Here is a 13589-nt window from a genome sequence, read left to right as displayed (position 1 = left end):
TGTTGTTTTATGCAGCAAATTAGTTGTGCAATTATTTGTTTAGTTAATTGGAAAATTTTCTCCAGCCTAACTGGCTTAAACCTCATTTGAAGGAAAATTACAAATCAACAAACAGATGCAACTTGAGCAATTTTTTATTATGCGCTTAAATTACCGGAAAAATGAACAAGCATTGCCCTTGACTCCTTTACTTTGTCATCCCGTAATGAATCACATTTGCACTATATTTAATTAATAATAATTATTATTGCGAATGATTTTAAACAAAATTCCAAAATAGTGGTAGGCGATTGAGAAAATACAAAACTGACAACTATCAAAATTTTCAACGCCTACATGTGTTAGTGAAAAGCTTTACGTAAAATTGTACGAAATGTGAATCTTATACAAACTGATGTCGGGACCACATTTTATCGTACGAAATACCTCTCTAGGTATAATTACTCTAAGGTCCGTTCTCATGCGAAAAAATGAAAATTTAATTCTGTCAATAAATGTCATTCGAGCGTCACTTTATGTAAACGAACACGTTTAAACAAAGTTAAAAAAATAATAATTGATCAACAAACTTTGAATCAAATGTAAATTTTCCTGTAATTTCTAACATTATTTACATCATTTTGACGAGATTATGGTAATGTCAGACTAAAATATTTTTTTAGTCTTTGCTTGGATTTCGCCCTATTACGCTTTTTTATTAGCTTCCAAACATCATCCCTAACATCATCCCGCACGGTCACCTAACCCACCTAATCGACCTTACCTTGCAAATTCAATAACACAGCAAAGTGAAGAACTCAGAGACATCTCTGTTGAACTCTCGATACTTAAATGTATAAAAACCTACTGGGACTGAAAAAGTGTAGCCATCGTAGCCATATTGATTTGAGAATTTATCATAAGAAATATCCACTGGGTATATGTGCTTGTCACTTGACACTTCGACTATTTACATCATCGAATCATTAACGTTTTTGCATCTAGAGCATACGCTTCGAAACTTTGTTAAACATTGTTAAGCATTTAAGTTATCAACATGAGCTGCAACTTGTATCTGTCTGGAAAGAAAATCAAATCCATTTCTGGACCAATTACAGTATCCGATATACAAACAGAAATTTTGGTGACGCTGGTAAGTAGAACAAATACGCGAAACGTTTAGAAAATGTTTGTGTTCGACAAACATGTAGCGGATGTTTATGATTCGATTGAATCTGTTTTTTATGTTGAAACTGAAATTCTTTTGTAAGGGAGCGCATTTTTATGGACGAAGTTCCAATGCTTGTCTAAGTGTTCATATTTGTGGGTGCTGATTAGATCATCTGACCAGAGGCTAGAACTTCACCTTCGTTTTGGAATTTTGCTTAAATATTCTTGCTGGGCTTGTCGTGGGATCATCGTCGAACGAATGGAGAGTCGATGGTCGCTATTTTCCGAATAGATGTCTTAGAATTCTTTGTAGTCAACTCCAAACGTAATGAAATGTTAGTTGCCTCGGCATTAGCGTCCTCCCAAATGCTCTAAGACGTTCAATCAATTTTAGAAGGACCAACTTTGCCCGAGAACGTGCTACAAGTAAAACAGAAGCGAAGATTTGAGTCTTCAGTTCTCAAACTGAGATCATTCACAATAACAAGAATGAAGTTCAACTTAGCAATTGTCACGAATGCGATTTCCTATTCCATCAGCCGTGTTTCTGAACCGAAATATCCCCTACGACCACAAAATTGACCTTCAAAATTGAATTGTTTTTAGCGTCAGATTCTAGTGCTTCCGAGACTAATTTTTTAAATTATTATTTTAGGGACTCAGCACCAACGACTTCTATCTTATTCAAAATGGCATCATTCACAACACCGAATGTACACTATCACCATCGCATGATATTCACGCAGAGCTCCGTTTGCTTGGCGGAAAAGGTGGCTTTGGTAGTATGTTGCGTGCCATTGGAGCACAAATCGAAAAGACAACAAATCGTGAAGCCTGCCGAGACCTGAGTGGTCGCCGTTTGCGGGACATCAATGAAGAGAAGCGTTTAAAGACCTGGTTGGATTCACAGAAGAACCGCGAACAGGACGCCGAAGATAAGCAAAAGAAAAAAATCGAAAAACTGCAAGCCAAACCGAAGCACGAGTTCAAAGACGAGGCGTACGAACAGGCGCGCACGGACTTAACACAAAACATTGCCGATTCGGTGGAGGAAGGCTTTAAGAAGGCGGCTGAACAGCAGCAAAGTCTCAGTTTGAAACGGTCGGCCACTGATGCAAAGGGTAGCGGTAAAAAGTTGAAAAAGAAGAAGAAAGGAGCTTTGTGGTTGGGTGACATCAGTTCATCGTCGGAGACCGATTCGGATTCGGATACGGATACAGATGCTAAGCGTCCGGTGAAGAAAGCAGCGTTAAAGAGTTCTTCAGTTTCGTCTTGTCCGAGCACATCATCTTCGGCTGATGTCAGCGAAGATACGAGTAATGCGTCGTCGGTGGATAAATGAATCGGTTTCTTCTTTCGTTTTGAAAATTAAGGTACGCCAGAGCATAAATTTAAATTATTTTTTAACTTTTCGTTTTGTTAACATCAACCATTTTGTATATAATGCAACACCAATGCAGTCGTACGTTGTATGACAGCAACATGTTACTTTCATTGGACAGTACAAATAAAGTGAATTTATTACGTCATTTAGCGTTGTTATACTGTTTGTTGCTGTGCCGAATTATCTTTGTTCAATTTCGGCTCAGTGTCATCATTAGTTGTTGGACCATTCGAACTGAAAACTGAATTTGAGCAGGAAGAAGTTGATCGGATCTGGCAGAAAGATTACATGGAAATTTTGAAAAAAATGTAGTTATCGAAAGTGTTTGGCAGAAGATTTCCTGAATCCGCACCTGTCTTCGTCAAACATCAAAGTTTTTGTATAATGTTGCACGGACATTCCTTGTGTCTGGTGGTCTACGTAAAATATCCACTCTAATTCGTAGACGCCTTTTATTTCAGGTAAATATTATGATTGAAAAATGTGGTAACTGTAATGTGCTATGGCAGCAGCATTTAAGTCTAGGCATAAACCATATCCTGTCATGCGGGTGTTTATTTTGCTATTGTAACATGCACACAAATTCCATATAATCAGGTGAACAGGAGTCAGATTTAGGGTATAAATAATAACGTAGATATCGCATGTGGAATAGATCGGATTAATAACATTGATTCTTCCATACTTTCTCATATTGTCAGCCGAAAGATCTCGTCTTGCAATATTAGAAAGCACAGAATGCCATTAAGTGGAATTATCGTCGACTGTAGTAAAAGTGACGACCCACCCCAAGAATATCGCGATTGATATTGATAACAGAAGTCGTCACTTTACTCTGAAATCTTTTATGAATTTGGAATATGTGAGGTTGGTCGTTGGCCACACATCGCGGTTTGTGCTTTAAACCTGTTGTATGTGACAATGAGATGACATATTTAAAAAGTTCCAGATGATTTTTATCTCTTCGGTCTCAGGAGATATTTTAGGACCGGAAGTTCTTCTTTTCGAAAACATAAGCAAAATATATTTAATATCTGGTTTATGACACTATCTAATGACATAGAAAAACTGGGAAAACTTTGTAGCCCTTCCATGTATTACAGTGTAATTGAGATGGGTAATAAATGAAAGGGTAATAACTTATGACTTACTGCGAAAGGATCAAAGCCATTGTATGGATGATTTATAAGTATCCAGCATCAGTCTACGGCAGTGGTAACTAACTCTTTACAAACATGTATCGTGACGTGTCAAAAAGTAGGCTCTCTGATCTCTGATACTCTTCTAATCGCTTTTATAACAAATGAAAGTGACCTCCTTTATCCTTTATTTCCCCATTGATCATACTCAAAACAAAATGTTTCGATCCATTTGAGAGCATTTATATTAATAAAATTTGTCCAGGGCCACGGCAGAGTCAAATAAACCAGGCAGTAGCGGTTCGTTTTCGAAACGTCACATAAGGGATCTAATACACTGTATGAAAATGAATTCAAATGAACACTGACATAAATTGAAAAATTTTATTCGCAAAGAATATAGGACTACTAGATTATTCAGGTTCCAAGTCAAATCAGCGCTCCTGCCTGGTTAACTTTACTCTGTCGTGCTAAGGCCCATGTACTGAGTTAATCAAAGGGTGCCATTATTAAAGAACCAATATTCTGGAATGGCACTTTAAATGACAAGATTGATGCAACAAGCACAGCTGATGCACGTTCCCCGAACGATGCATCTGCGGACATTACTCGCCTTGATGAAATTCGCAATACCCGTTTGTCAGCATTCGATCGCGCAACGAAATCTTTGCATTTGTGTGTATAGATTGCATCGTGATTCATGCATGCAGCATCTAATGCATTTTTGGGGTATCGGGTAATCTGGCACACGAAGCAAAAATATGACATTCTTAAAGTCCATTTTTCATAATCTCGCACACGCAAATTTAATGCTATAAATGTTTGTTAGCTCTGTCATCAACTTAATTAATCATTCGCATTCAGGACTTTTTATTTTATTTCGATAAATTATGATTTTATAAGACAAAAGTACTTCTACGGCATGGGTAAATATTGTTTTAATTTTTTTATAAATCAAATTGAAACTACATATTCAAAGTATTCGCGCTAATATTCACTTACTGCATAGCAAATGGTACCAACCAAAAAAAATAAAAATTTCATAAATTCCATACATTTCAGTAGACAGCAAACTGACAAGGTGCTGACAAGGTGCGATTTCGCAGTCAGTGCAAAAATGAATTAATTTTAATTTTATTTTTATAAAACTAATTTGAACGCGTAGTTTTTTTTTAAACTTAAATTTTGAATGAACATAGTGTCTTTGATCATTTAAAAATAAAAAACTTTTTGATGCGAATGATCAATTATCCCTTTTACGAAATTTTAGTGAAGTAAAATTGCGTGCGAGTTTACCTATTACGCAGTTCATAATTCTGTTATTTTTGCACCGTGTGCCAAATTACCCCACGCCATTTTTTGGGCTAACTTCGTGCTTTGTGCTTCTCAATAATGTCGACAAAGGCCATAGTGGTACAGGTACACCCATGGTTCCATCGTGCTCTGAATTTATGTCACTTTGACGCGAAAAAACTAAATTCAAACAGGCTGACTGTAGAGTGGACAGGATGAAAAGAAGCATTAGTTTGCATTTTATATTCTGTGTAAGACATGCGAAATATTTAGCACTTCAAAGGTATTTAAGATCTATTTAACCAGAGATCCTCGCTGATTCAAAGATGTGTTGAATCTATGAATCGATGTGCTGTGTAAATATTTCATTATTTCCAAATAATGCATTCACCGCTTGCAAAAACATAACGTTAATAATAGAACTCAATCCCATTTGATACTACATAAATAAGATTTTTACCTTCTTCCCTTTCTTGATGTGAGCCATTCTCATCCATAAAGGATGTATTAGCTTAGTAGCGATACTAAATTCCAAATTTTTCGCTAATAACGACAAGCGTTTCACAAATGCCGATATTAGCGACTTTTAAATTTCGATAGTCGCTAATTCCCTTGACTGTAAGTCAGGGTCTTATGACGGAAAATACCTAAAATGTTTGTCCCAAAGGTTTAATGAAATGTTAAGAAAAACAGAATTGTTTGTCCCAATATTTTGCTTGTAAACACGATAACTTGAGTGATTATCAACCAATTACAAATTTTATTTTTTTAGTCGACGCAGAATTCAATTTCTGAGGTTAAATTCGAAGATGGGCTATGTGGAATTAAAGATCTGGAAGTTATTCCAGAAAAACAGTATTTTACACTGTTGGAAATTCAATTAATCGAAAAAGATTACTTTGGAATGACATTTAAAAAAGTCAAACATAATATAAAAACTGCTACGTGTGTGAAATTTGCGATCAGAGCGAAGCGAGGGCCGTAAATCGCATAATTTATGGTTGATTAAAAATCTTTCCGTAAATTTACAAGAAAATTGAGAACACAAAAAGTATTTTTCTAAAGAATGTTGACTCAAGCGAAGGTTTTTATATCAGTTATTTGTGACGTTTCGGAAGTTTAACAACGGAAAATAAAATGAATTTGATTAAACGAACGAATACATAGAATTTTTAGAACAAAAGAAGAATAATTGAATTCATGAAAAAAAAAAAAATTTCTTGGAATTTTGAATGTTCGTAAACTGATCTCATCATAAGAATACAATTTTGGTGGGTTTCGTTTGTTTCTTTCGTTTTATTTGTTCCACACGTATTCCACCACATAGAAGTAGCGTTTCTTCCATTCCGATTCCACACGTACACACACGGAATTTTGAAAACCGACACATTTTCTGTTTATGTGTTTATTTGAGTTTCTGATTTCTCCATATAAAAACACATGCAAAATTCACAAAAAAAGTAAACCACGAAACAGAAAATGTGTCGGTTTTCAAAATTCCGAGAGTGTACGTGTGTGTGAAACGACACTCTTTAAGCTTCTTTTGTTGACAACATGTAGAACGATGTGGAACAATTAAAACTGTAGAATGCTAACCAATTGCAAACTTAAATTGAGTTGAGTTTAACGATTGTGTTAAAAATATATTAATAAAGTTGTCAGGGTGTTAAGGAATCTCGCGCCGCGTCATTCACAATAATTGCCAAAGTGACATCTTCCTTATAAAAAATGTGCGAGATTCCTAGCAACCGTTGTCAGTCAAGGGACCTGACCCGCTCAAAAGGTGGGGCCTAGTTTTTATTTTCGCTCAGCAGATCTTTCATTCACTGTCAATTTATAAAAAAAAGGATTAGACATTTAAATGGTCTTAAAAGCAGCCAACTCTTTTTCAGAGAAATGTTCTTATAAGTACTGTAATATTTCCATGGTTTTTAAAACGAGAGTTATGACTGCGTTATAACCACTCTTTTTCCATGTCAGCTAGAAGATAGTTAGACAATAAAATTACTATATACCTTAAATCAATCAAAAAAATGAAAAGTGTATTTTTAGGACTATACTATTATTAGGTCGTAAGCCTATTTTAACGAGACGAAGCCGATTATTCAATTATGCTTGCCAAGAAAAACTTAAATGGTTGTAGAGTGACTTCTTGTTTATGTTGAGGTCTTGCCTCATTATGTTCCTCAGACGCAGAAATAGTATATTTTGTTGATGTCAAGTGATGAAAAGCAGAATTTTTTTAGGACTAACGTCCTAACGTTAGGTCTGTCCTAACGAAGCGAAGCTTTTGGTTTTTTCTTATTTATGTCAGCTAGCAATTTTTTACCAATTCCTGTTGCGTTTCATTTATGTAGCATCAGTTCGTGCGCAAGTAGAACGTGGAAAAACACAAACGAAACGAGAATTGACTCACATTTTGGGTTAGCATCTCCATAAATTGACACCATTAACGCGCTACGACCTAACGACGATCCCAATGATTTCAAATCCATGTATTTCGTAAGAAATAAAAATGCCGTCAAAAGGTCTACGATCTAACGTCGATCATATGGATTTCAAATCCATGTATTTTGTAAGAAATAAAAATACCGTCAACAGATCTAGGACCTAACGACGATCGTAGGGATTTCGAATCGGATCGCAATAAACGGCAGATAGAAAATTGAAAAACGGAGATAAGAAAAAGTGAAAGTGTAGATAAATAATAATTGACAAACGGATATAAAAAATTTAGAAATGCAGATAAATAACCTAAAACTTGAGATTAAATAAGTAAAAACGGAGATAAATAATTAACAAAGGGAGATAATTTGATTGAAAATGGAGTTACAGTATCTCCTATTCATTTCGTAAATAGATAAATTCTGTAGGGACGAACTAAAATGCTTTACGGTATATTTCGTAAAAGGATGAATTCCCTAGGAACCAACAAAATGCCTTTAATGTGAGAAAAAAGTTAGGAGATTTCAACTCAACTCACCAAATGTATAGTTACGCTAAGATATTCCACGAAACACCTTCCACTTACAGTGTGTAGAAAGATGAATTCAGTACAGTCAAACGTTACTCCTAATCAACTCGTTTTCTTAATTTTTTATCTCAGTTTTTAGTTATTTTTATCTCCATTTTTATCCATTTTTAAAATTTTAATCTCTGATGTTATCTCCTTTTCTGAAATTATTATCTCAACTTTTTAATTTGTTTTATCTTCATTCCAGCATTTGTTATTTCCGTTTCTAGTTACATTATCTCCAAAACTCAATTTATTATCTCCGAAATTAGATTTTATTAGCTTCAATTTTCTATGGAATTTATTTTCATTTTGGAGTTACATATCTTAATATCACAATTTTTTATCTCCTTTTTTATAATTTTTATCAACCGAAATATTATTATCGATTTCAAATCCATGTATTTCGTAAGAAATAAAAATGCCGTCAAAAGATCTGCGACCTAACGACGATCCCAGCGATTTCAAATCCATGTATTTCGTAAGAAATAAAAATGCCGTCAAAAGGTCGCAATGCAAGGTCGAAATGGAAAGTGGAAAAATGCGGAGGTATTTCTAACGTAGCGTCATTTTCATACAAGGAAACGTTGGAATGAATTTTTCGGTTCACTTTTTCATCGAATCGTTCACTTAAAATTCAAATTTTATCTCTCACTTATGAGAAGGAGTGAATTGGTAAGGAAAATAGCAAGTCGAGATAAATAACTCGTAACAAAAAATACTAAAATACGAAAAAGACGCTCAATGACATCTTTTTTAAAATGGTTGATTTCCATGTGCTTCACGAAATATTCTTTGCTATCTCACACACAACAGATGGCCCGAGTTTCCATTCAATTTTTTGTTTTTATGAAGGGGAGGAGATGGCGTTTGTGTCGAATTTTCGTGCCACCGCACATCTGATGCGGTTTGTATGATATTACATCCACCGTATATTTACCAGGTAGGTAGAAACAAACGCACCGCATTATAAATTTCTACGTTCAAAATATTTGTAAATACATATTTGTTTGGTCCACATATTTAACACATAGAAATGCATATGGAACGAGTGGAACGAAGGAATGGAGCGAAACGAATGAGGACGTAAAAACGGTAAAAACTTAAAATGTGGTACGTTTGTATGCCATTTCCTCTCCACATTTTGATGAAATTTTGGATGCTGGATCTTAGATGTCGTTCAGGGCCTATTTTAGCGAATTTTAAATTACTTTTTTCCGAGCTGTAAACCCTGATCTAAAAATTTCGAAAAATTACCAAAAATTACCAGAATTTACCAAATACCTTTTCGGCAATTTTGGGTGGGTTTTAGTAATTTTGGTAAACATAAATTTTGGATTGAACATAAATTTCACCTTTTTTCTTAAATAGGAGGCTGACCGTTGTGTGGGGTTTCTGAATTATGAGTTGACAGCAGTTCAGAGGAATAAAAGAAGAAAAAAACATCCTTTAAAATGTATTTATTAAAAACGACACTTTGTTTCAATGTCCTGAAAAAATATAATGAATCTGTGCAAATGTTGGCAATTATTCATAAAAGTTCGCTAAAATTAAAATCAATTTTCAAATTTCATTTTTGTTTCCAAAATTTTTCGGTTTGCTATTGGTGAATATAAATAAGGTACTAAAATGGAAGTAAAATGTAAAAAATAATAATCAAAAAAAAAATCTTTTCAAATTGCCAATTGTCACACGGACTCAAAGTTTAACAAAGATACATACATTTTAAAAATTAGCATTTTATAAATAGTACAAAACTATGCTTAAAATCTTATTACAATTACTTTTCTCATTTTTTTACTTCATTATTTATATAATGGCATTCATAACGTTAATTAATAAAAAAAACGTTAAGTTAAATCAATTTTTTTCTTTTTTATATCTAATCGTTCAAGCAATCGAAAATTGTTTTCCATAATTCAAATGTTAAAGTACTTTCCATTCCAGTTTCTAGCAAATTGGTTGTCATTTTTCACTCCATTCTATTTAGATCGAACCAGAATCAACAAGGATTCAAAAAGATTTTCTCTCGCTATATCTTGACTATTTAAAGAATCGACAAGTAATGATTTCTGGTTCTAATAGATCGTCAATTTGGAAGGATCTTATAATATGTACTACTTCATCATTACTACTGTGAAACTAATTCTTTCTTATAAAACGTAATAAACATTTTCATTTGATCAAACAATCAGATATTTCAGCCATAAATGTATTACAAATAATTGTCTCATCTTACTTAATTTTCCTCCTCTTCTATAATTTTCTGTTTGCTCTCTCTTTCTCTATCTCTCTCTACTGTTCTTACTCTTCCTTCTCTTTTCATTGTTTTGAGTCTTTATCATTACAAATTCATTATTTAACATGCTTTTGATATTATCCAAGTGAATATGTATTAATGTTGATTGCATTTCGACAAGGAATAATAAAAAAACGACGATCAACCGAGTAACGTTGTAATAAGTCAATTTTTAATTGGAAATAAAACAAAAAATCGCAAAAAATACAAGCACAAGTTAATTGCCATATATACTAAAAAAAAAGCTCCACAAAAGTCATGCTTTTATTTTTCACTAAGATTTTTTTATTTATTTCAATGCAAATATCACCAATTTGTATCAGTTAAAATTTATGATTATCTTGTCTGCACAGTCACTTCGGTGCTTTGGTATAGACGAAATGGGAGATTTTAGTGTTATATTTCATGATGACTCTTTTTGAATCTACAAAATTGAGGGTTTTTTTAAAGGAAACAATTAATAAAAATTCAGAAATGAAATAATTTCTTTGGGCAATTTTTACGTTGTTGTTTGGACTGAAAAATTGACACTCAAAAACTGTGAGGCCAGGCCGAAAATTGGCCCTAAAAATCGGACAGTATGATTCCAACATTCTAACAAAAAAGAAAAGATCCTTTTTGTGTTAACCTATAAAATTGGTACAGCGCCGGCGACCATCGTCCAAATGGTCTCATAGGAAAGGCGACAACTGTGATTAACATTAATCTATGGTTAGTGATTTGTTTAATTAGGAACATGTATCTACTTAACAAATCGTCGACTGGGCAGAAGTGACGTGAAAGAAAATAGATCAATTGCAAATTTTAACAGATATAAATGTGTCTGCATTCTTCGTGGGAAAAGTGAGAAAATCGGTTGATTTTCCCCATTTTCCGTTGTTTGTTTTCATTTAATTTTTCTTTTCTTTTTTTTCATTAAAAGTGATATTCGACAAGTAATGGCAGCATATAATTTCATTATATAATTACTTAATAGGCGCATAATAAAATCATGGCCGAATGTCTAATTAATTCTTTACAAAAAAGCGATGTGTATATAAAAATTGTTTATAAAAATTATTTCAATTTTTCTTTTTCTCTTTTTAATTTTTTTTTTTATTTTTAATTATTATCGAAAATGTCAGAAATCAATATATATATATCCCGTTCGGTGTATAAAAATTGTGGTCGCGGTGAACTTTTTTTCATTGATTATTGGTAAGCACTTTGTTGATTTATATTCGAAATTAATTGAGCAAAAAATTTTGTTTTTTTTTTTTCATTTCATTTAAAACCTAATTTTCCCACAATTTTATTTATTTGATTTAAAAAAGTACAAAAATTGTATGTGCTCCAGTGTATATGAGCCGTCGTCAAGTAAAAAATAAAACTCTTCAAAGCCAAAAAAAAAAATACTAATTCGTATCACATCTGATTGCAAAATTTGTTTATATTGAAGCAATTAAAAATGTGTGCGTTTTGCTAGTATACATTCAGATATATTCAGTTTCTTCGTCTAGCCATACCAATAATGTCGCATAGGAAATGAATATCGAAAACACCTTCAAGTGTAAAAAATTTGAATAATTCAATTTTTCATCATCAAATCTAGAACTTCTTTAAGTTGATAATCGTTACCAATTTCCTATGCGATATTAGTGTATTCAGCAAAGTGGATCACTGTTTGATTTGTTCATCTGAAGCATCTCAATTGATAATTCGACGGCGGCTCTGGCTGTGTAATTTTATTCATATCCTATATAAACACTAATTCTAATATATTTTATAGAATCACATTTAATTTATCGTTTCTCCCTAAATTTATTCTATTTTTTTTTTCTCTTTTATTTATTTCGTTTTCAATGCGTTTTGCTGTGCTCGAGTTGACATTTTATTTATTTTGGTTTACATTTCATTGATTTGTTTTGGCTCATTTCTTTAATAAAACAATTTATATTCTCTATCTCTCTCTATCTCTATTAAATTGTTGCGAACGGTCTACTTCATCAATGAAAGTGTTGCATTTACTGGCAATGGAAATGTTACATTGAAATATTAAACAAAAGGGAACGAGCTCAAACGTGTATTGTCTTGGCATCATTTTAATTTAATTATTAATTGTCGATCGTATGTTTTCTAATCGGTATTAAAAAGAAAAGCAAAAAAAAAGTTTAAATAATATAAGAAATTATTGCATTTTATTCTCTCACTCTCTCGTCAAAAAAAATGTCAACTCGTGATTGTGTATCAATTTTATGATTTTTTTTCTGTTGTTCTTTTTAAATATATCTAGTACCCTAATCAATATTGATATAATTTAATGAAAAAAAAATTACATAACATTCTCTGACTGAGTAATATTGTCAATTATATCTCCCATCATCTAAAAACTACACAAAAAAACATTTACTCCTACTGACTGCGTTATTATTTTTTTACTTTTCGAATATAATTTGGACGAAAATTTATTTAAATTTAGCGACAAAGAAATATTGGATTTATCGAATGGATAGTGATAAGTACGAATTTTTTCGTCTCCTAAGTTTTGGCGCCAAATTTTAAATATATTTTCATCCGAAAGACTTAGCTCGTGGTTGTATATTGTATATACGTGAAATTGAAATTATTTTCTCATATTCATTTTCGTTCTATAACGAAATAAATTCCGAATTAAATCATCATCATCATTCAATGTTGTTTTCAAAAAAGAAATGAATTTGATTTCGTTTTTCATGAAATTTTACCAATCCGATTTCGGTATGGAAAACAAATTGCGTGTGTGCTACACATTGCCGCACAGTGCAATTTATTTATCCTTCCTATAATTACAATCAAACTGGACAAAATCTCATGAAAATCTGAAATTTTAAATTATTTTGATTTAATTACGAAAAATTATTTTCATTTTAATGACATTTTTGAATTAACTCTCTTTCGTTTTGTTCATCTCTGTAACAAAGTTACCCTAAGCGGTTATGAATTTATTAAAATTAACTTATCTTCTGGTTGTAGTTGCAATCATTTGGCGTAACATTGGTTCAGGAGTACATTGTTTTGGATCACACTTCATTTGACCATCCCCACCGCATCTGGAAAATATGAATTTTTAGAAAAATGTATACCAACCAAGCGATTATTACGCACTGCACAGATATAATTTCAAGAATTTTACGGATTTTTGCTGTTCAAATAAATTAATTCAACTAAAAAAGCGAAATGGGTTTTTACGTTTATTTTTAGGATGAATTACTGTCGATTCCCAAATGAATTTTTTATATAAGAAGATTTTCAGTTAGCTAAAATCCACTGAATAGAAATAAAAAAGAATTCACT

At 32.6% G+C, this 13589-nt stretch overlaps 2 protein-coding genes across 6 annotated transcripts in view; one reads left to right on the top strand and one right to left on the bottom strand.

The window, feature by feature from the left end:
• The first annotated feature begins 932 nt into the window (after window positions 1–932).
• Window positions 933–2678, top strand: LOC119070012 (replication stress response regulator SDE2). The gene is made up of 2 exons (XM_037174291.1): window positions 933–1132; window positions 1805–2678. The coding sequence occupies exons 1-2, from the start codon at window positions 1037–1039 to the stop codon at window positions 2489–2491; spliced, it is 783 nt and encodes a 260-aa protein (XP_037030186.1). The 5' UTR covers window positions 933–1036; the 3' UTR covers window positions 2492–2678.
• Window positions 2679–9423: 6745 nt separating this feature from the next.
• Window positions 9424–13589, bottom strand: part of LOC119070023 (mucin-19) — a 38087-nt gene continuing 33921 nt past the window's right edge. For all 5 annotated transcript variants that reach the window (XM_037174304.1, XM_037174307.1, XM_037174308.1 and 2 more), the window contains one exon: window positions 9424–13345. In XM_037174304.1, coding sequence (XP_037030199.1) covers window positions 13252–13345 — 94 coding nt within the window. In that variant the 3' untranslated portion in view covers window positions 9424–13251. The remainder of the gene's footprint in view (window positions 13346–13589) is intronic.

This window comes from Bradysia coprophila, assembly GCF_014529535.1.
Source record: "Bradysia coprophila strain Holo2 chromosome X unlocalized genomic scaffold, BU_Bcop_v1 contig_44, whole genome shotgun sequence".
Lineage (NCBI taxonomy): Eukaryota > Metazoa > Arthropoda > Insecta > Diptera > Sciaridae > Bradysia > Bradysia coprophila.
The sequence above is the reverse complement of the archived record's forward strand: the minus strand, read 5'-3'. Positions and strand labels throughout refer to the sequence as shown.